The sequence below is a fragment of the Apodemus sylvaticus genome, chromosome X (genome assembly GCF_947179515.1).
Source record: "Apodemus sylvaticus chromosome X, mApoSyl1.1, whole genome shotgun sequence".
In the NCBI taxonomy this organism is placed as follows: domain Eukaryota; kingdom Metazoa; phylum Chordata; class Mammalia; order Rodentia; family Muridae; genus Apodemus; species Apodemus sylvaticus.
In genome coordinates this window covers 29,444,193-29,469,000 of record NC_067495.1, presented here as the reverse complement: position 1 = coordinate 29,469,000, position 24,808 = coordinate 29,444,193, and the positions used below count along the sequence as shown (strand labels likewise).

General features: G+C 40.0%; 1 protein-coding gene across 7 annotated transcripts in view; it reads right to left on the bottom strand.

Annotated features, from left to right (window-relative positions):
* Reps2 (RALBP1 associated Eps domain containing 2) overlaps positions 1–24,808 on the bottom strand; it is a 244,272-nt gene that overhangs the window by 14,481 nt on the left and 204,983 nt on the right. For all 7 annotated transcript variants that reach the window (XM_052171138.1, XM_052171143.1, XM_052171141.1 and 4 more), the window contains 3 exons: positions 18,668–18,751; positions 16,185–16,330; positions 6,730–6,835 (listed from right to left, as the gene is read on the bottom strand). In XM_052171138.1, coding sequence (XP_052027098.1) covers positions 6,730–6,835; positions 16,185–16,330; positions 18,668–18,751 — 336 coding nt within the window. The remainder of the gene's footprint in view (positions 1–6,729; positions 6,836–16,184; positions 16,331–18,667; positions 18,752–24,808) is intronic.

The following is a 24,808-nucleotide window of genomic DNA, read 5'->3' as shown; positions in this document are numbered from 1 at the left end:
ACATTGGTGGGACTGCTTGCAAAGGATTACTAGGTGTGGCCTTGCTGGAGGAGACATATCACTGGGGATGGGCTCTGAGTTTTCAAAAGTCCACCCACACTCAATCCCTCTCTCTGTCTGCAACTTACAGATAATATGTAAGCTCTCGGCTACTGCTCAAATGCCATACCAGTCTGCATGATTCCATGCTCCCCACCATGATGGTCATGGACTCATCCTCTGAAACTGCAAGTAAGCCCACAATTAAATGCTGCCTTTTATAAGTCATGGTGTCTCTTCACAGCAATAGAAAAGTAACTGAGGTTGTGTGTGTGGGTGGGTGGGTGTGTGTATTAATTTTTTGAGACAGGATTTTTTTCCTCTATGTAGTCTTGGCTGTCCTAGAACTTACTCTGTAGACCAGGCTAGCCTCAAACTCACAGAGATCTGCCTGCCTCTACCTCCCAAGCCCTGAGATTATCACACTTGCCTGATATTTAACCAATTATCAATGAATCCTGATTATCTAGATAATCTAGGTACTATAGAATAAATGAGAATAAATAAATTTCCAAACAAAAACATGTCTAAAGTTTCTGTGGAGTACTGTGTCATAAGTGGAACTTCGACCCCATCCCTCCTACAAGGTTCATGGTCCATTTTTGGAGAACAGGCAAAAAGAATATAATAGCTACAGGCTATAAAGAGGACTAGGGCAAAACAGCATTTTCTGAATATAACCGAACCACTACACTCATGAACTCCAGAAGTCATAACTGCCTGCAAAAGATCAAGCCACTGAACAGCCAATTGTGGGTGGGAAGGGCCCAGAGGCCTCACCTGTAGGCACAGGAACTATTGGCAGTTGATGGATGCTACCTGAGGGAGAGTCAGTTTTCTTTACGGGTGTAGTCCTTCATACATTGATTGGCTAGCTAGCTACCTCATACCTACATATGTAGGGGCAGCACAAGTTACACGCAATGGGTTATTGTAAAAAGATATGAGGTGAGAAAAGGGGTGAATATGATGAAAATACACTGCATGAAATTCTCAAAGACTAAGTAAGACCATGATATTAAAACATGTTCAATAATGCAGTTTTATTCACTATGTTCTAAAACTGTAAACAGCTCAAGTTTTCATCAATAGACCTAATAATGAAACTGCATTGGTATTAGGTAGCAATGAAATGAGTAAATTCCTCATGCACACAACAAAATAAATTAATCCCAAAATTTATACAAAAGTATTTGTTATAGAATATCATCATATACAGTTATATAACAGGCAAACCTATGGTATGAAAACAACAGAATACTGGCTGCCCTGTAGGTGGGGTAGAAATAGAATAGAAAGGGAAATGAGAAACCCTCTTTTGGGAATGGCAACAGTCTCTAAATTTGTAGAACTTGGATTTTATAAGTATGTCCAATTTGGTACAATATCAGCAAGAATAAAGTCATAATTTATATGTGTTAAATTTTACATCATAAGGAAAACTTGTAAAAAAAAATGAACCTGAGGAGGCTAGACTGTTCTGCATACATAGTGAGCTCCAGGATGAAGGGGCTATGTCTCAAATTGAAAAAAAAAAAAAACAACTGAACTCTAGCTAACAATATATGCGCTGAGATATTAAGGGAATATATACAGATGCTGGTAATATATTTGAGTATATGTCAAAAGTAAACTGATGAATAGAGCTGACAGACAAACTGATAGATGCACAATAAAAACAAGTACAGAACTCTTCCAGTTTCTGTCTGTACCCCAGAGCTGACCCTGTGTCACAGCTCTCCATACTCAAATTCCTCCCCCAGAGAACTGGTCTCCCAGGAGTACTGAAACACAGGCTTGCAACAGGGACAAGCCACAGTCAGAGACAGCAAGACCAGCTAACACCAGAGATAACCAGATGTCAAGAGGCAAGAACAAGAATATAAGCAAGAGAAACCAAGACTACTTGGTATCACCAGAACACAGTTCTCCCACCACAGCGGGCCCTGGATACCCCAACTCACAAGAAAAACAAGCTCTGATTTAAAATCACATCTCATGATGATGATAGATGACTTTAAGAGGGACATAAATAACTCCCTTAAAGAAATACAGGAGAACACAGGTAAACAGGTAGAAGACCTTAAAGAGGAAACACAAAAATCCCTAAAAGAATTACAGGAAAACATAACCAAAGAGGTAAAGGAATTGAACGAAACCATTCAGAATCTAAAAAGGGAAATAGAAACAATAAATAAACCACAAAAGGAGACAACCCTGGAGATAGAAAACAGAAAAGAGATCAGGAGTCATAGATACAAGTATCAATAACAGAATACAAGAGATAGAAGAGAGAATCTCAGGTGCAGAAGATACCATAGAAAGCATTAACAGTCAAAGAAAATGCAGTCAAAGAAAATGCAAAGTGCAAAAAGCTCCTAACCAAAAACATCCAGGAAATTCAGGACACAATGAGAAGACCAAACCTTAGGATAATAAGTATAGAAGAGGGTAAAGATTCCCAAATTAAAGGACCAGTAAATATCTTCAACAAAATTATAGAAGAAAAGTTCCCTAACCTAATGAAAGAGATGTCCATAGACATACAAGAAGCCTACAGAACTCCAAATAAATTGGACCAGAAAAGAAATTGCTCCTGTCACATAATAGTCAAAACATCAAATGTACAGAACTAAGAATATTAAAAGCAGTAAGGAGCTGGGCGGTGGTGGCGCACGCCTTTAATCCCAGCACTTGGGAGGCAGAGGCCAGCCTAGTCTACAGAGTGAGTTCCAGGACAGCCAGGGCTACACAGAGAAACCCTGTCTTGAAAAAAACCAAAAAAAAAAAAAGCAGTAAGGGAAAAAGGTCAAGTAACATATAAAAGCAGATCTATCAGAATTACACCAGATTTCTCACCAGAAAGTATAAAAGATAGAAGATCCTTGGCAGATCTCACATAGACCCTCAGAGAACACAAATGCCAGCCCAGACTACTATACCCAGCAAAATTATCAATTACCATAGATGGAGAAACCAAATATTCCATGACAAAACCAAATTTACACAATAGCTTTCCACAAATCCAGCCCTTCAAAGGATAATAGATGGAAAACGCCAATATAAGGATGGAAACTACATCTTAGTAAAAGCAAGAAAGTAATCTTTTAACAAACCAAAAAGACTATAGCCACACAAACATAAAAATAACATCAAAAATAACAGGAAGCAACAATCACTTTTCCTTAATATCTCTTAACATCAATGGACTCAATTCCCCAATAAAAAGACAATGTCTAATAGACTGGATACATAAACAGGACCCAGCATTTTGTTGCATAGAGGAAATGCACCTCAGTGTCAAAAGACAAACATGAGTACCTCAGAGTAAAAGGCTGGAAAACAATTTTCCAAGAAAATAGTCCCAAGAAACAGGCTGGAGTAGCCATTCTAATATCAAATAAAATCAACTTTCTATCTAAAGCCATCAAAAAAAGATAAGAAAGGACACTTCATACTCATTAAAGGAGAAATATACCAAGAACTTTCAATTCTTAACATCTATTCTCCAAATGCAAGGGCACCCATATGAAGAAACTATAGTAAAAGAAACTTTACTAAAGCTCAAAGCACACAGTGCACCTCACACAATAATTGTGGGAGACCTCAACACCCGACTCTCCTCAATGGACAGATCAGGGAAGCAAAACTAAACAGAGACACAGTGAAACTAACAGAAGTTATGGACCAAATGGACTTAATAGATATCTACAGAACATTTCATCCTAAATCAAAAGAATATACTTTCTTCTCAGCACCTCAGGGTACATTCTCCAAAATTGACCATATAATTGGTCACAAAACAGACCTCAACAGATATAAGAAGATTGAAATAATCCTGTGCATCATCCTATCAGATCACTATGGATTAAGACTCATCTTCAATAGCAACAAAAACAACAGAAAACCCGCATACACATGGAAGCTGAACAACATTCTACTCAACGATAACTTGGACAAGGAAGAAATAAAGAAATCAAAGACTTTTTAGAATTTAATGAAAATGAAGGTATGGTGGTGGTGGTGGTGGTGGTGGTGGTGGTGGTGGTGGTGGTGCAAGCCTTTAATCCCAGCACACTGGGAGGCAGAGGCAGGCAGATTTCTGAGTTCGAGGCCAGCCTGGTCTACAGAGTGAGTTCCAGGATAGCCAAGGTTATACAGAGAAACCCTGTCTCGGGGAAAAAAAAAAACAACAACAACAACAACAAAAAAAGAAGTAGGAGGAGGAGGAGAGGGGAGGAGGAGCAGGAGGAGGAGGAGCAGGAGGAGGAGCAGGAGGAGGAGGAGCAGGAGGAGGAGCAGGAGGAGGAGCAGGAGGAGGAGGAGCAGGAGGAGGAGGAGGAGGAGGAGGTACAACATACTCAAACTTATGGGACACAATGAAAGCAGTGCTAAGAGGAAAACTCAGCTCTGAGTGCCTCCAAAAAGAAACTGGAGAGAGCATACACTAGCAGCTTAACAGCACAGCTGAAAGCTCTAGAACAAAAAGAAGCAAATACACCCAAGAAGAGTAGACAGGCAGGAAATAATCAAACTCAGGGCTGAAATCAACCAAGTAGAAACAAAAAGAACTATACAAAGTATCAACAAAACCAGGAGCTGGTTCTTTGAGAAAATCAACAAGATGGATAAATCCTTAGCCAGTCTAACCAGAGGGCACAGAGCCAGTATCCAAATTAACAAAATCAGAAATGACATGGGAGACGTAACAACAGAAACTGATGAAATTAAAAAAAAAATCATCAGATCCTACTACAAAAGCCTATACTCAACAAAACTTGAAAATCTGGAGGAAATGGACAATTTTCTAGACACATACCAAATACCAAAGTTAAATTAGGTTCAGATAAACAATCTAAGAGTCCCATAACCCCTAATAAAATAGAAGCAGTCATTAATAGTCTCCCAACCAAAAAAAAATCCCAGGACCAGATGGTTTTAGTGCGGAATTCTATCAGATCTTAAAAGAAGACCTAATACCAATACTCTTCAAACTATTCCACAAAATAGAAACAGAAGGAACACCACCCAACTCATTTATGAAGTCACAGTTACGCTGCAGATTCTCCCTTGGAGATGGAACAATTTCTGTCTATTCAGGAACCTGTCACAATTTCCTTTCATAGAGGACTTCATAAGAGATTTTTTTTCTACTTCTATCATGTTTCTATCACATTTAGTGTTCCAAATAGATTTTAAAAACTGGTTGAGTGCATATCACTTTTAGCTTCAGAAAACATCATGTATATTTAAGAGGCATTTAACTATTATAAATTATTTTGATGAGTTAAGAAAAATGTCAATACTGAGTTGTATATTTTAAAATAAATTTTATTAGTTCAATTAAAAAAATTACTTAAAGATTCAAACAAAAATGAAAACAAGTATAGGAAACTGGGAATAAAATATCTTGGTAGAGAAGTCAAGAATGGGAAGAAAGTAGAGAGTGCTAAAGCAGTACTGTGGCGCGGAGGGCCAAGGAGGGAAAGCACAGTAACTCAGTCACAAGCACTGTTTCCATATCAGCATGGTGGTGCATATGTATAATCTCAGAGCTCAGGAGGATTTTGTGTTCTAGGCTAGCTTGAGCTATGTATCAAGGCTCTGTTGTTCAAAAAAAGTGAAACAATTTTAGAGAAGATGTAGATTAGAGGAGAAGATGTCATTTATGTAGATTCTTCTAAAAACTAGATAGAGATAGATAGATAGACAGACAGACAGACAGATAGATAGAACAAAGTCCATAAGAAGAATGTGAGAAAGACAATGAATGAGAATAATCCCTAAGTTTACTAATACTGGAGTATGTTTACATGTGGATTGAGAATGACCCAATAAAATCATATCCCTCCAAAACATGTTCAAGTCCTAGTTCCCAAGACCTGTAAATATGATTTTTATATGCAAAGAATCATATGAGGATGACATCATGCTACATTAAGTTGGGCCCTAATCCAATGACTGGTGTCCTTAATCAGAAAGGTACAATAAGAACATATCACAGACAAGACACAGGAAGAACGTTACATGACAGTGGAGATGGAGATTGTACCTTTATGGTCAAGGAATGGCAAGGATAGCCAGAAAATACATGGAGTTGGGAAGCAGTAAAAACATGTCGTCTCTGAAGCTTTCAAAAACAGGAGGGCTCTGATGACACATTGGCTTCAAACTCCAGAGCCAGGACCGAATTGAATATCTTACTATTGTATGACATCACCACATTTGTGCTATATGGTAGAGCAGCCTGAGAAACTGAATCAGAGGAGAAATGATAGTGAGAAAACTAGGGCTGATGTCCTTGAGAAAGTGAAATGGAACCCTTTGCCAGGTACCAGAAAAGGGGTTTATCCAGGCTGTCTACTTCCACGAAAGTGCACATCATTCATAGATGATCTATATATTTATGAGCTTACCCAGAAGCCTTGAACAGCAAAGAGTACAGAGTTTGGAAGCAGCTTTGTTTCCTTTTAACTCATACATGGTATGTAGCCTTTATATGGAAGCTACTAGTCTAAGCATTCAAGAACCAACCCTTGTAACACAAATACATTTGCTCTTCACCAGCAAAAAGAGATTTGAGAACAAAGGCAGGTCTTAGTGAAAGGATGGGGAGCTGAAGGTCAAAATAAATCAGAACAAAAAGCCAGGGTAAAGTGAGGGGACACAAATGAGAGACATACTCCTTACCTTCAGCTGCTGCTGCAGCTCACTGTTCAGGCGGGCCAGCACTGCATTGGCTTCCTTATTTTTGCGAATGGCAGTCTGAATAGCCTTCTTCTGCTTGGAAGACTGCCTGTAAAATAGTGCAAACATTTCTATGAAAAGAAACTCAGAGGTCTGGACCCTTTCTTGCAAGTCAGAACTCAGATTCATGAGAGGAGCTAAACTGACAAAGGTTAACATCCCAGGGCTCCAAAAATAACATCTCATGTTCTCAGGCCAGCAAGCCAGCAGGGAGGCAGACCCATGCCAAAATGAAACAAATTTGTCAGGATGAATTATTTATACCTGAAGCCATTCCCAATTTTACAACTTGAATAGAGACTATGAATTGAGCCTTTTCAAACATTTGTGTTCCAGTTATTCCAAGACAGTTTAATATGCATTTTTCTGATGAGTCTTATTAGCCAAATGACCCCTTTGTATAGGCATTAATGGAATCTACTTCTATGGATGAGACTGGTGGAAAAGAGAGGATCATTCTCTTAAGAAGAAATTTAGCAAGACTGCCTAATTCTCCTTTATTTCTTTATGAGTGTGTGTGTGTGTGTCTGTGTGTCTGTGTGTGTGTGAATTTTAATGTATATTAGAATATATCTGAAACATGTGAAGAAAATGAAGAATGTTTTGGTACCAGCATACCTTAGCTAAGTCAGTACTAAATTTAAAGAATGGGTATAACTAGGGAGATCATGTGTTCCACTTGAGCCTATTAAAGTATCCACTTACACTGTTTGGCCATAAGTCTTCTTAGTACTGTCTTGATCTTTTAAAACTGTCCATGGTGGGAATGATAAATCAACATGGTCATCACAAATATAATTTATTCCCACAGCAAGAAACACAACAAAAAGGCGATTTGTACTCTCCTAGAAAAACAACCATATTTTTAATCACTGGGAAATGGGTTCTAGAACTGATCTACCCTACAGATAGGATGACTATCTCCTGAGGGGATACACTACACTAGCCACCCTGCTAATCTGTAGATTAGTTCCTTCTGCAGAAAGTTTAAAGATTAATTGTTTCAGCCATAAAATGCAGGCAAGAAGCTTTAAAAGTCTACTTTTTTATAAAGCAGAAACTGCATTTACAGTTTTGTTATGAATTTAAACTCAGGTCCTCATGCTTGTACAGTCAAGTGCTTTACCCACTGAGCCATCTACCTCACATTTAAAAAAATAATTTCATTAGCATATATTCACTGAGCAAAGTGATAGATTTCATAATGACATTTTCCTTCAAATACGTATGCACTTTGGCCAATATTCACTACTCAATACCCTTTCTTGTTCTGTTTCTGATCACATTAGGTTCCATCTTCTTTACAAATGTCTCCTTTGTATTCGCATGTTGCACATGTATGCATGTGTATGTGTATATGCACATGTGTATATGAGAGAGAGAATTTATCCAGGTTCCACATATAAGAGTAATATTTTAATTCATAACTTCTTTCCTGAATAATATATGTAAGAATATGATAAAATAAATATTACAAAGTAAAATGTTGAGAACTATACCAAAATAACAGAAACAAAAATATACATAGCATAAGAAGAATGCCTGAATTTTGATAAATGATATATTCCTTTACTTTACAACAAACTTAAATTTAAATGTCTACTAGAGAAAAAACTATGCCTTGGTCCAAATTTAGTCCTTTTTCCAAAAGAACAACATTCTAGAAGAGTTTTTTTTTTTTACCTTGAGATGTTTAATATTCAGATATTTGTTCAAGTACATAGATTTGGATTCAACGGCATATCTACAGATCTTGCTATTCTGGTAACATCTTGAATCACATCTACTTCTGGGCAAGTACTATTTCAAGCTCTTGAACCATTGATCCTTGAAATGAAATTTATTTCAGTTGTGGGCTTTTAATAAATTAAGATGAAGTAAAACTCACCCTTTCCTCCCCACAGGAACAAAGAGCTATTATTAAAGTTTAGAAACTCAACTATGTCTTTCTGCTCCAAAGAACATTAATTACTAGCATTTCTGATAAGGCAATAAATGTTCCAGGATAATATTCAATATATGTACAAAGACCCCACTGAATATCGACAACTAAAAGAATACAAGAAAAAGGAAAAGGAAATAGACAAACACAATGGCCTGTGAGAAGGATGAAGAGAGAAGTTTCATCATAGGACAAGATAAGTGAAAAAAAACCCAACAAATCTAACCACAGATTTTGACTCAGAGTGCGAAAGCTTTCAACCCTCAGAGCACTGGCTTTCGTCTGTTTTTTTACTGTGTACCTGCCAGTGCGACCTAAGCAGCAGCTCCATGTGCTTGATGCCATGCCTCCTCCCACCACCACAATACACTGTAGCTCTTCAAACCATGAGCCAAAATGAACAACAACAGTAACACAACAACTTGGAGTATCTTAGCATATTCTTTCTTGCCCCATAAGGAACTTTAAGGAACAATATTCATTGTGAGGATGTAGGGGTGGTTTATAGAAAATAATGGCAGCAAACCTTTGGACTCTTGAAAGTTTTCTAGTCTTCCAAAGGGTAGTTGTCACTTTTTTTCTGTGAAGAGGTCTACCACTTTCAGCTCCATAGATTAATTGCCTTGCTATGAAGGGCCATGGTTTAACTGGACTCATAACCACCCCTACATCCTCACAATGAATATTGTTGTTTTGATTTTTGGGGCTTTTTCTCATTTGTAACCAAAGGAGTCCTAAGTGAAGCAAGTATCAGGTCCCAATTTAGACACCAATGTTAGGTTTGTTAACAGTTCAGGAAAGGTGATTATCTTGCCTCTTAATTGCTTCTGAAGTTTTCCCCTACAAATTCCCATAATGTTTTCATCCTTATTCCAACCTGGACTACAACTGGCTCAGTTTCAAAGGCAGTAGATCTTAGTTTTGTTTCATTCCATTATATGTCATGCTTCCACGTGGAGCAGAAGCACTGTGTCAGCATGAGAGTCTGTGGCAGAGCGCCTCTCAAAAGAGTTTTTATGGTGTTGGGAATTGAACTCAGGTCCATGTGTGTACTAGACAAGCTCTGTACCACCAAGCTCTTCTTATGCCCTCTTGTGTACCATATCCACATTATATAACCCTTCTATTTCAACTGAGTATGTGGCCACCTGCCCTACTCCCAGTGTTTCATACTGTTGCTGCAATGAAATACCCTGACAAAAGCAATTTAGATAAGAAAGGGGTTTATTTGATTACAATTCCAGGCTATAGTCCATCATAGCAAAGAAGTCACAGTGGCAGGAGTGCAAAGCAAGTCACATGATATCCATAGTCAAGAGCATGGAGAAATATATGCATGCAGACCAACTTACATTCTCAGCACCGTGGGCCTAGGTAATGTGGCAGCCACAGTAGGCTGGATCTTCTTACATAAATTAAAAATCAGGACAATTTGCTCACAGAGATGCCCATAGGCCAACCTGATCCAGACAAGTCCTTACTTAAGACCCTCTTCCTTCCTCCCAGGTGATTCTAGGCTGGGTCAAGTTATCAGGTAATACTGATGATCACATTACCCAACCATAAATTGTATTTCTCTGTTGTCTTGGTAGGTGAGTAAGAACATGTGACTTAGTTTTAAGTCAGTTAGATCAGAAAAATTTTAGCAGTAAGTTGGGGTTTTTTCTCTCCATTTGTTCTTTCTCCCTTTCCATGTGACCTGAAATATAAATATGTTGGTGACAAGTCACATTAGCATATGGATAAAGGTAAATCCCAACAAAATCTTTAACAGAAGACAAGATCCCTGGCAATCCTACCCTTCTGAAGTATATTTTCTGCTGAAGTAGCAAAATCTAAATTTTGAAAAATATAATTTTACTTATTCTTTGAGAATCTTAAACATATATACAATATATTTATTATTTTAAAGAAGATAAGCTTGTCATAGTCATACCTATGGCACTGCACTCAGAAGGCTAAGTGAAGAGGATTCACAGAAGTGTGAGGCCAGCCTAGGCTATAAGGTAGCCAGCCCAAGCTATACTGTAAGATCCTATCTTAAAAAAATTCCTTCCCAGGAAGAATATAAAGAGGATTCTCTAAGTGATAAAAATATATATTAGCCTGTATATTTTGGCTCATACCTATCATACCAACATTTGGGCAATATGGGGAGGCTGATGGGGAGTTCATCATCCTTAGCTACACAGAGAACCAGCCATGACTACATGAGAGCCTGCCTTTAGGAAAAGGATACATCTTCTTAGCCTTATCCCTGGGCCTTGGTTTCTCCTAAGGAAACTGGGTGCATATTCTAAGTCCCAATATTATATTGCCTTTTCTACTGTTGGAAATGAAGCACTTCCATCAGATATTCAAGCCATCAATCCCTTAGACAATCCCAATATATAAAGCATAAGGAGAAAAGGAAAAAAATTCCAACAACATTGAGACATCATGCAGGCAGTCTATACTAGCTGCTAGAACACACTCTGGGGTTATAGGGAAGAATACAGACTACAGAGTCTGGCACAAAGCCATGGTACTGTCATATGGTGTCCTCTGTCTCCACACTGCATGAATAATTCTATTTTCCAAAGGTTCATCTTTAGTAGAAAACAAAGATAGGGCAAAGAAACAACTAAGCCAAACTGTTTCTAAACCAAATCCATGTTTGCCCTTATTAATGATGACACATTATGAAATGTTTATTGCACATAACCTGGACTCAGGAGTTTACTTGGACAAACTTACTATTTCTTTGTGTGTGCCAAAAACTAAATTTGTTTCTGACAATGGTTCATTTTTTATGTTAATTTCTATAAAAGTTGATGACAGTTTTACAACTAGTTCTACTTTATTTTTAGCCTTTCTTAATGTTCTGTTAGAGAATTAGGCTTACAGAAAATGTTTGGAACTCTTTTTCTCATTTTCCCAAAAGATAGTACCTAGCAACTAACACTGTGAATGAGAAAAGTGGGGGAGGGGTGATATATATATATATATATAAATAAATCACATGTCTAAGGCAATCTAAACTCTGGCTTGTGAAAGACCTGTAGGCCAAACCATTTTGTATATGCTGTCTTTTGCTCCCAGCCTTGAAAAATTATGAACACTAAATTCCTTTCTATTGTGCCAAAATAAACTAGTCTTGGAACTAAATTAAGAAGCTGTATAAAATCCTCTCACGTGAAAACTTAGGTCCTGACTATCACACTGTTACCTGTGCATTAGTCTCTTAGCTAAACACTACGTGATTCCCACACTAGCATGGTGATGGACATTCACAGAACAAATGAATAGAAGAAAACACCATTTCAATAAACACTGCAGGGACAACTATCTAATTATCATGTCAAATAATGAATTTGAACCTCATCTTCACATGAGATACAAAATAAACTCAAAATAAACCATATGAGACAGCATTAGCTATAAAGTGACAAGACTTTTCTTTCTAAGTAAATATCTTTGTGAACTTGGACTAGGCAACAATTTCTTAAATATGACAATAAAAATCTAAGTGCCAAGTCAGAAATGGAGATTATACCTTCAATCCCAGAACTTGGGAGGCAGAGACAGGTAGATCTTTGTGAGTTCATGGCCATACTGGTCTACAAATTGAGTTACAGGTCAATCATGGTCACAGAGTGAGATCCTGTCTCAAACACGCACACACGTACACACAAAAAATGTAAACTTGGTACTTCAAACTATACAAAGAGAGTGAAAAAACACAAACAGAATAGGAGAAAATATTTGAAAATCATGTATCTGACAAAGGAGCTATATACAGACTATATAAAAGAACCCTAATTCAACTCTAAGTGGGCAAAGGATATGAATAAATATTTATCCAAAACTATATTCAAATGGCCAGTAAGTACAAGGAAAGATGTTCAACAATATTTCATCATTAAGGAAATGCAAATCAAAACCACATAAGATGCTACATTGCAGTCACTAGGATAGATGACTGCCTAAATAAACATGACCCGAAAAAAGACAATACCAATAGACATACTAACACGGATAGGGAAAAGAAGTCAAGGCCTCAACCCTATACAAAGAACTACAGGCAACTAAGGAATGCCAAGAGCAAGAAAAACGGCCTTCCTCGGGGAAGAGCACAGCAATTGGTTATCTGATACCAAGTGGTCAGCCCTAAAAACATACATACCAGTAACATCATACAGCCTGCACAGGTTTTGGTTATGTATTTAGGAATGTTATATGAATGCAACAATGGTTAATGAAAAAAGAGGCCATGAATCTGAAAGAGAGCAAGGTGTGGGCACATGGAAGTGTTTGAAGAGAGGAAAGGAAAAGAAGGATTAATGTTAGTATTATAATCTCAAAAAATTATATATATATATACTTACAGAAATTAGATAAATATTGATGAAGAAGTAGAGAACTAGAACCCTCATACATTGCTGGAGATGTAAAATGGAGTGGCTGGTCACTGTGAAAAAGAGTCTGGCACTCCTTCAATGTGTTAAACATAGCTTTACCATGTAAGTCCCAATTTTACCCATATATGTATTCCCAAGAAAAATGATAACAAAGTCCACACAGAAACATGAACACAGACAACACTACAACATTATTTAAAATATGCAAAAGAGTCAAACAACCCAAAGGTCTGATTGATGAATCACTGAATAATATGTGGAACATTAATAGAGTAGAAAAGTATTCCAACCCGGAGCTAAGGCTATCCCACTGCCCTCTGTATCCAAATCCCTCCTGAAGAGAGCTGGTCTCCAGGAGTGTTCTCACTTCTAAGACCACAGGTGAGATCACCACTTTCATTCCAATAACTATCCAAAGAGGGACTGGCCAGGAGCACTCAGGGCACAGGAATAGTGGAGCAGCTAGGGACAGGAACCTTCTGGTCTCCATCTTCATCCTGGAGCTAAAGCTGTTCCACAATCCTCTGTACCCAAATCCTGCCTGGAAAAAATGGTCTCCTCGAGAGTGCTGACACACCTAAGATCACAGGCTCACAGGCTTGCAGGAGGGACAAGCTCCAGTCAGAGGCAACAAGACCAACTAACACCACAGATAACCAGATGGCAAGAGGCAAGGGCAAGAACATAAGCAACAGAGACAAAAGCTACATGGCATCATCAGAACCCAGTTCTCCCACCACAGTGAGCCCTGGATACCCCAACACACTGGAAAAGCAAGAGTCTGATTTAAAATCATATCTCATGATGCTGATAGAGGACTTTAAGAAGGACATAAATAACTCCCTTAAAGAAATACAGGAGAAAGGTAAAAAAGTAGAATCCCTTAAATAGGAAACACAAAAGCCCCTTAAAGAATTTCAGGAATAGTATTCTATATAAAAAATTAAGTTCTAATTCATGCTACAACATGAATGAACCTTGCAAACACTAACAAAAGTAAAAAGTCAAGCACAAAGGACCACATGATGCATGACTATACCAGTGTAAAATGTAAGCAAAGTAGAGACAGAGAGAAAATTAGTGGTTTCCAGGAGCTGGGCAGGGAAGGGATTTTGGGGAACAACTTCCACTGGGCATAGAGTCATTTGGAGATAACAACAACAAAAAAAGGTTCCAAAATTATACTGTGGTGATGATCACATGAATTTTGTGAATATACTAAAAGCCACCATATGCAAATTATATTTCAACAAAGCTGATTTAAAAAAAAGAGAGAGAGAAAAGCAACATCTCTCTGTGTGAGGTTCACCAGATGCCTGTGATCTACCAGTGACTGACTGGAATTAACATGAAGCTCAAATGAAGAAGGAAAACATAGTCATCTTTGTGCATGACAGAACTCTATCCTCCTGGTTAGGAAGGTGACAATGATGCAGAAAATCACTTCCTGTACTGCTTGATGGCTTCAGGGAACTATGCCTTTGGGGAAAGAAAAATCCTCTCAAGAAGGATACAAAGAACCAAAACAGGACCCAGCTTCCACAAAGCCTGTTGCTGTTCTTTCTACAAGAGTGTAGCAGAAGGAAAGCTTAGAGCCCCTGAGATTTGAAAGGCCTCTACAGAAATATCACAAGGGAGCTCAAGTATTTGTGATACTGGCTAGCAAGGATCACTTCAAGTCGAGTGACAGCAGCAGGATTTTGCCTTCAAATGTCACTACAGAATAGAGCTCAAAGACACGACTTCTAAGGAGGGCGGTTTGTCCAAAGCAGAAGTGTCTTGATCTTTGGTCCTGTCCTGATCTTTGGTCCTGTCCATGGTGTCTCCACAATCCCTCCAATATCTGTTCCGGATGGTAAAGGAGGTATTATGGAAGATCTGCCTGCATGATTAAGTACTGCGGTAACTAATGACAGGAACTCTACATGAAGATGTTTTAAAATCATACCCCATACCCTAATTCTGCTGAGAATTGAGTCTATGATCACTGAGCTGGCCATGTGCCCCAAGTGAACTTAAGATCAGGCATCAAATGAGAGAAACTGGCCCTTGCTATGTTGACTCCTTCATAGGAAAATCTGGACCAACACAAAAAGGGTTATGAAGGAAAGAGAGAAAGATGGGAAACCAAACCAAACACTTGCCTAGGACTTGCCTGCTCTGCTGGATCAGGCCAACAGGAGTATAAAATTTACCATCAGATTGGGAGCCTTTATTTTAATGCCACCACAATCACCATCACCACGGCAGAGATAACTATGACAACCATTCCCACTTGAGGATTCATCCCAGATAGTCACCAAACCCAGACACTATTGTGGATGCCAAGAAGTCCTTGCTGAAAGGAGCCTGATGTGGCTGTCTCCTGAGAGGCCCTGCCAAAGCCTGACCAATACAGAGGCAGATGCTCACAGCCAACCATTGGACTGAGTGTGGGTTCCACAATGGAGGAGTTAGAGAAAGGACTGAAGGAGCTGAAGGGGGTTGCAACCCCATAGGAAGAACAACAATGTCAACCAACCAGACTCCCCAGAGCTCCCAGGGACTAAACCACCAACCAAGGAGTACACATGGTTCTGGCTGCATATGTAGCAGAGGACAGCCTTGTCAGGCTTCAATGGGAGGAGAGGTCCTTCGTCCTGTGAAGGCTCAATGTAGGGGAATGCCAGGGCAAGGAGATGGGAGTGGGTGGGTGGGTGGAGGAACACCCTTATAGAAGCAAGGGGAAGGGGGATGTGTTAGGGGGTTTCTGGGAGGGGGAATAGGGTAAGGGGATAACACTTGAAATGTAAATAAATAAATAAATAAATAAATAAATAAATAAAATTTAAAATAAAATAGAAAGAAAGAAAGAAAGAGAGAGAAAGAAAGAAAAAAGAAAGGAAGGAAAGAAGGAAGGAAGGAAGGAAGGAAGGAAGGAAGGAAGGAAGGAAGGAAGGAAGGAAGGAAGGAAGGAAGGAAGAAAAGAAACTCAACACATTTGTAACAAGTACATATGCATATAGATATGTAAGAGGAAGTTCCCCGCATTCTTCACTTATCTTCTTGCCACTTACTTTTGGACTGTTGGATTGGGTTTCACCATTGCTGCAGAAGTTGCCCCTCCGACTGCAGCAGCAGGCTCCTGGCTTTCTGTAGCTTGATTTTCAGGTCTGAATTTCCTGCGAATAGGCTTTGATGGAGGCTGAGCATGTGGTGCATCCTGTGGATTAGAATTAAACCCAAAATACTCAAAAAGGTTTTTATGATCCCTCCGTCTCTCAGGCCACTATCCACAGTTCTGTGCCCAAGATCAAAAGATGTCTCTATTCAAACTACACACCACAGACCTGTAGCTGATACTTAGCTCAGTGAGTGCTGGAGGGCTGCAGGCAATGGATTCCAGCAAATACCCTACCCATCTGCCTTTTTAAAATACACTAGAAATCTACTACCCTTGCTGTTACTAAGAAGGACACCAAAATAAGATTCTAGTGACACGACTCTTGTTCTTTTTAAGTGTTGTAAACAATCTATAGTTTCTTGTCATTTAAAGTCACATAGATTTCATATAACAGCAGTTCTTAGCCTCTGGGTTGTGACCCCTATGGAGGTCACATTTCAGATATTCAACCCCTCAGATATTTATATTACAATTTATAACAGTAGCAAAATTACGGTTATAAAGTAGCAATGGAATAATTTTATGGTTGGGGAGGGGTCACCACAACATGAGGAGCTATATTAAAGGGTCACAGCATTAGGAACATTGAGAACTACTCTTTTGTAACTACAAGGTCTCTTCTAATTGAAGACAAAACTGACTCTTGCCCCACTCTGGGCCTGTTTGAAGAATATATTTTAAAGTCTGTATTGGTCTTAATCATATGCTCATCATTCTCCTACTCCTGATCCCTACACGAAGTCCAGTGTGTTCAAGGAAACAGTTGACCTGCTTTCTTAGGGGACCCCATGTCACCTTCCAAGGCCAAGGTGCACTGAGAATAGTCTAAGGGAATAGTCTAAGGGATAATAGCGAAGATCAAAAGGAGGGTGAGAGAGTAAATGGGGAGCAATAGTGATTAGTGCTAGCTGTGAAAGAGCAGGGCCCAATGGCATGGCCAGGCAAAGGCAAGGCACCAAGATGCGAGAAAAAAAACTGACACAGGTGAGGGACAAAGATGGGGAGAACCAACACACACAAATACGTCAAATACGTCCGGAAGTGTGATAGTGAAATGTACTGTTCTGCATGCTAATTTTAAAAACCAAGGAAACAGCAACAACAGAACAAGACAAGAAATCATGGTGCCAAGAAGGGGAGGCTGTCCTACCCACCACACAGGAAACTAACAAGAGTCCCACTGTTACCTGGGGTCACTGGCTGAAACTAGATGGTTCCAAATTCTTGCTGTCTTATTCAAAGAATTTCAAAATGAGCATATGAATGGCAAAACAGCAAGATGCTTGATTTAAACAGACTGTACAATCTGCCTCTGTAGGCAACAAGGCAGTCTCATTAATGAACACAATTGGATACACCGCAGAAATCAGTGGGCTATTGTTTGGAGCTTTCTCTTAGGGGGTCAAGAAGAAAGAGAAGTTGGTTTCTGATGGGGTGTCATATGGAGAACTCTATTTGTTAACAGCCTTGAATTATATAAGCCTTTTCCTCACTATACATGTCCTTTCCTGTAATGTATCTGATTTTAACCATATGCAAACCCAACCATGAATGCATAGACATGAGATGGTAAATAGAAGGTTGTCCTCAAAACTTCATGCGAAAGATACAGTCTGCCTTAATGCACATGCATCCAAAACTAGTTCAGGCCAAATGGGCTCCCTGTGTCTCATCCCTGATATATTCAGGGCATTTTTCAAAGGAAATTGACCACAAATTTGTAACTACTAAATGGCTACTACAAGGCAGGAGTCATTTGTGCCATTGTTTTGAAATGAGGTATGCATGAAACTTGATGTAAGCAAGGGTCCTAGGCTGCTGGCTGCACTCTTAGGAGAGCAGTGTGTGCATATCCAAAACCAAAGTAGCAAAGCTACACCACCTACACTGTCTGCTTCATTAGGAGATGTTCAGACGCTTACTAAAGTCACCCAGCTCTCCCCACATCTTATTCTTAAGTGTGTATGTGTGTGTGTGTGTGTGTGTGTATGCCCCATGTGTGTGCACCATTGTGTGTACAATGAGCACAGAGGTCATGAAGTAGTGTGCCACCATATGGGTGCTAGGGACTGAATCCAGGTCCTAGCTATGCAGGAGCAGTAAGCACCTTTAAAATGCTAAGCCATCTCTCCCGCTCCTCCAAAACATTTTTTGGTCTTGTCAAAAGCAAGGCAGCCGTGCTTAGTTGGAAGGTTGAGGAGAATACAAACTACCAGAGATATCCATGACCCAGCCCCAGAGCCTTCAGGATCCTAATCTTCAGAAAGAATTCATACTTCAGAACTGTGGATAAGTCACAGTCATCTTGGTGGAGGCTTTCAAGTTTCTGTAAGAAGTCTTTATGCTACCACCACAGCATCTTTCTGCTGCTCTTACCTTCTTGGTTGGACTGCTTTCTGCAGCTTGGGAAGGAGCTCTGTTCAGCTGAGGGTGTAAGTCAGCTTCAGACACTGGTTCAGACTGGAACAAGATCAAATAGAAGGTATATATGCAAAACCTGTCTGTGTAAACATATAATCAAGAACGCTTTGGAAAAATGTCACTCAGGAAGGCCAAGCCACACTGGTCTAAACCAAGCCGCAGATCCACAGTTATTCTTAGGAAAATCTTCCACCATAGACCTTGCTAATCCCTTCCAGTATCAAGAAAAGGGACCACGAGTATCTCATATATTTTCACATACAGATTTCTTAAAAACTAACACTTTACAAAAATTATAAATAAATATTAGATGAGAAAGGGTTAGGAAAAGACTTCAGGAATACTGAGAAAAACAATCAGTACCATAACAGACCCATAATTTCTAATATTAAATTCCTAATAAAGAGACACTGTATGGGCTGGAGAGATGGTGCAGTAGTTAAGACATGCATTTCCAGAGAACTGAAGTTCAATTCTCAGTGCCCACACCAGGCAGCTCACAACCCAGCTCTAAGAGATTAGATGTCCTCTTCTGGTACGCGCGTGTGTATACACACACACACACACGTACACACATAAACACACACACACAAACATGTATACACACACACAAATACACACACAAATGTTTTAAAAAATGAAGCACTCTAATAAACATAGCCATTTACCTCTAAAAGGGAAGAACTGTAATGACTGTACTAATCAGAAAGGCTGACTCCTGGGTGCACAAAGACGGATGAGGGGATACTCCCAAGCGCTTCAGGACATAGTGGAACACAGGGTAAATGGGACTTACATAAGGCTCCCTGGGTCCCCAAGGATTTGCACCTTCAGCTGTGGTAGAGCACTTTGCTTTCAGCTGCTATTAAGCAGTGATGCAAAAATGCTGACATGATGAAAAAAACCAGCTACTTAGGAGCAAAGTGACTTGCACATTTCACTGGTATCAGTCCTTCATTTACTGAAAACTAATTCACACTACAATTGTAGCGCAGACAACTGCCACTCCACCCCATGCATGGCCATCTCTAGCCTCCTACAATGAACAAACTGGCTCCCAGGGAGCTAAGGTTAGCAGACTCTAGCTGCCTTTTATATTCTCCTCATTCACTTCCCTTCCAAAATGTCACCCCTGGTGATCTCAGGTGGTAGAGAAGTGGCACTCTCTGAGCTTCTCTCTCCCTTTTCCACTCCGACTGTGTTCTTAACTCCTGAAATGTAGACTTTCTCGGGGTTCTCTGTCTTCAGTTCCCCTGCCCCAATTTTTCCCATGTTCATTCTTTCCCAGGGTAACACCATCTGCTCCTGAATCTTACTTACACATTTTTATGAATTTATTTATTGTGTGTGCATGCATATGTGTGTCATGGTACATGTATGGAGGTCAAAGAGGACTTTGTGGAAGTCACTTCTCCTTTCTCACCATGTGGGGTGCAGGGATCCTGCTCAGATTGTAAGGCTTGTTAGCACCCACCTTTACCCACTGAGCCACCTCACTGGTCAAATTAGTTATTCATTCATTTTGCAGTACTGGAGATTGAACCTAAGGTTTCATACTTGTGAGGCAATTACTCCTATATAATATCTCTAGCCCTTGTTCCTACATTTTATCCTCAACAACTCTCTACCTCTTTTAAATCTATATACACACATTCGCCATGTCCGATGTCAAGTTCCATCTATTTCTCACAACTTCTCCTTCCAGTAGAGATGGCTGTGTTATTATTCATGCTGCTGCTGTTGCTATGATTAGACTCCAGGACAAACTGAATTCCATGTACGTGTCATACAGACCTTGCTCAAGTGTTCCGCATAAATTATTATATCACATCACCACAGCCTTAAGTAGGGATTATCCCCAGCCTGCTGATGACAAACTTAAAGAAGTCAAGAAACTCACCCAAAGATCATACAAATAGCAGGGTCTGAGGCCAGGTTTTGAATTCCAAAGCTAAGCTTGTTACCATGGTATGATACAGCCTTAGATGCTCATAGGTCTCAATGTTGTTCCTACAAGGCATTACTTATCAAACAGTTACTTCTGGCTGGATATGCTGGCATTCAAAGATAAACAAGGATCAGTTCTACTTACAGCCATCTGGTGGTCCAGTGGAAGAAGTAGATAAATAATCAGAGATTCATGTTTCAATATAGTGTGGTAGAGGAGTGGGGATTATAGGAGCGCTCACTCTTGTAGGATAGTTAAGACTTAGGAGGTGACATGTAGCTGAGGTCTGAGTGAAATGTATTATACAGTCAGCTACAAGAGATACATGTGTGGATGGGGAAGAGAGGTAGGTCCAATGAAAACTCACAAAGGTCTATTATACTGGCCAGTCTTATTTCAACTTAACCCCCACACTAAGAGTTATCTGAAAGGAAGGAAACTCAATGGAGAAGATGTCTCCATAAGATCCAGATGTAAGGCATTTTTTTAATTAGTGATTGATAGGGCAGGGCCCAGCTCATTGTGGGTGGATCTATGCCTGAGCCTGGGTTCTATCAGACAGCAGGCTGAGCAAGCCATGATAAACAAGCCAGTAACTAACATCCCTCCATGGCCTCTGCACCAGCATCTGCCTCTAGGTTCCTACCCTGTTTTAGTTCCTGTCCTGGCTTCTTCCTTCAGTGACATACTACAATGTAAAAGTATAAGCCCAATAAATCCTTTCCTCCCCAACTTGCTCTTTAGTCATGATGTTTTGTTGCAGCAATAAAACCCCAGCTAAGATACGTACATATACTCAGACAACCAGAATTTTAGCCTGGCATATCAGAAGATTGAGGCCAGTCTCTCAGACAGGAAGTGTAGAAGGAGCAGTATCTTAGGGTTTTATTCCTTTGAAGAGACTCCGTGACCATGACAACTCTTATAAAAGAAAAACATTTAATTAGGTCTGGCTTACAGTTTCAGAGTTCAGTCCATTATCATCATGGCAGGCAGCATGCCTGCATGCAGGCACACATGGTGCTGGAGAAGGAACCTGGAGTTTTATGTCTGAATCAGGGGGCAACTGGAAGTGAGAGATCCTGGCTTGGGGATTTGAAACTCCAAAGAGCACTCCAGGTAACATACTTCCTTCAACAAGGCCACCCCTCCTAATGCTACCCTCCCCCTAGTTAATATATGCATCCATGGGGGCCACTCCATCACAAGGAAGAATAAGGAGAGCTTGTTTAGGGGCATGTTAAGTACCAGTGAAGCTCTCCAGGAGCCACATGTTGTCAACAGACTGGAGAGTGCAGCATTCACCCCTCCTTGTTCCTGGGAGTTCTGAATCACTTTCTAAGATCCATGAGTCAAATGTCATTTTCTAGCAGCTAAAAACTTACCACCCACTCCAATACAGGGCTTCTGGTGAAGAATCCATCTTGAATCTGAGGTCCCTTCCTGCCTGCCACTTGCAATTTATTACTTGAAAGGTATATGCTCTGGCCCCAAGTCTATGCATGCAGACCCCTGCAGGGACCACAGGTGTGCAGGGACAAATCACAGCAGGCAAGCAGCAGAGGAGGAGTGGCCAGGTATGCTGCCTTTTGCTGCCTTTTGATTTGCTAGTTCTCTCCCATTACAAAGTAAGCAGAGGTTGTATCTTCCACCGATTCCCTGTGGAGATGAGTGAAGTTTCCTCATGGAAATACCAAGGGAGATGACAAACTGACCTTTTCAACGTAAATGAGAATTAGGAGCCCAGCAAAAGCAGTAGACTGTCTTTGTTATTACCACCTAAAAATAAGCAGCCATCTGGTGGAAAGCTGAGGAGGCAGTGGTTAGGCTGCTCTGAGGTGGGACTTTTCCATTTACAAATATCTTGAAATTGTATGCAGTGGCCCGAGTGTTCCTGCTCTAGGAGTGAAGACAGACAACTGTTTAATATTAGCTCAGAGAGAATCTTGCCAACAGCTTCCTTTAGAACACCCCAGGACCTCCCTACCACCTTTTGTTACCTCAGGACTGGTTTGAAATGGGGTTCTCTACTGAATATTCAAAGGCATGAATCTCAAAGGGTGGAAATTAGGAATTGGAGGGGGGGTTGTCAGAAGGCGGCACAGGGAGAGAAAACTAGCTCTATGGTAAGAGAAATTGAAAATGAGATTTAGACATGCAAAACTGCCTCATCACAATAAGCTATTCTGTTTCCCTTCATGAAAATAGCATAGGCTTCGCGTTCCACATCAGGCTTAGCAGCTGGGTGGCAGCATAAAGTGGCGGGGTTCCTTTGCTATTTCTTTACACATCTGTAAATCATCACTTTTAGAAGAATGATAATCCATAAAGGCAGGAGGGCCTCAGTAGCTGGCCTCTTCCTCAGTGGAGTTAAGAAAGTGGAGGTGGGAAACACTCTACTATGTCAACAGCATGGCCTTGTGCAAAAGTCTTAGTTGTAGAAACTAAAGTCCAACTTTTAACTCCAATGAAAGAAGCATCCATTTGGCTTAAAACTGATATTATAAACAGCAGTTGTGGCTTCATGGTTCCATATGAAACAACATACACTCAGTCAGGAAGCAGAGAGCCAGGTCACTGAAGCTTGAAATACATATTTATATATAATGTGCATTATACATATAATGTTTATTTCATTGCCTTTTAGTTTATATTAATTATACATACAAGTTTCATTATGGAATTTTCATATATATGTATATGTTTGATTGTATTTACCCTGTGCTCTTGTCCTCCTCACATTCCCACTGATCCTTTCCTCTCCCTTATGAGTTCTCCCTTATTTATGTGTTTTGGGTTTGATTTCTTGGTGACCCAATGAGTTTCACTAGGATTGCTTGTAAATGCACAAGTGAGAGAGTTGGTTTACAGGAATGGAGGCACCTTACTAGCGGCTACAACACAGAAGAAAATCTCTTCCTCCTCTAGTCATTATTAATTGCCTATAGACGCTAAGGGAAGGGTGGAGCCTCATGAGATCCTCTCCCTTCCAGAACAGATTGTGTTGGGACCATGTACTGATCCTGTGCAGGTAATTACATATTCGGATTCTATGAGTTCCCATGAGCACGTCATGTCTGGAAGTCGGCATCTCACAGCAGTCCTCTACTTCCTCCAGCTCTTACAGTCTTCCCACCCTCTCTTCTGGGATGTTTCACAAGCCTTGTAGGGGGTGATAAAGGTGTCCCATTTAGGGCTGCATGTCCAACAGTCTCTATTTTCAACACTTTGAACACTTATAAGACTCTGTATTAACCTAACCATCCCTCCATGCAAAATGTAGCTTTGCTGGCCAAAACTGACAGCAGCCCTAATCGATGGCCATAAGCATAGTGTCTTAGCAGGCACATCATGGTCATTTAACAAAATAACTGCAATGATAGCTCAGTAGCCAAGAGCACTTGGTATTCCTGTAGAGGACCCAGGTCCAAGTTCCAGTACCCACATAGTGGCTCCAACCATCCATGACTACAGTTCCAAGGGCTCTGATTCCCTCTTCTGGCCTCCACAGGCACCAAGCATGCCAGCATTGTGCTCATTAATACACATAAAATAAAAGTAAATAAATCTTAAAACAAAAGTGTATCAAAAAGCCACTAAACCAGCAATACTTTCTCTAATGGGACTTACACCTTCCCAACCACTTGTTTTGACCACATATATACAATGTTTTAATATTAATATCCCTCCTTCTTCTAATATAAATGAAAACCCTTTCATTCTAGTTTTGCAATGAAACAGCCTCATTAGATAACAAGATGATACTACTCTGGATGTGAAAAATTAACCTGCTGCTTTGTATTTTCCCATGGCTGATAAGACATGGCCTTTGCTCATCTGACTTACCAGAGCAGCCACAGAGAGCATTCTGCACACTCATTTATTCCACTATAGAGACTGTTTTGCCTCTGGTATGCCAGGGGCAATGGTAAAAGTATGAACTATAGGAAGGAGGCAAATAGCTGTCAAAGCTCAGATCACCTTTACATAGACGGTACATACCCATCCAACTAGCTGCTCTGAGTGCTAGCTACTAAGGTCTTATAGCTATCTTCTCAGTGGAGGAAGCCTGCCTCCCAAACTCACCCTCAGCAGGACACAGACAATGAATGACTCACTTGTAGATAGATATAAATGCAAGTTTCCTG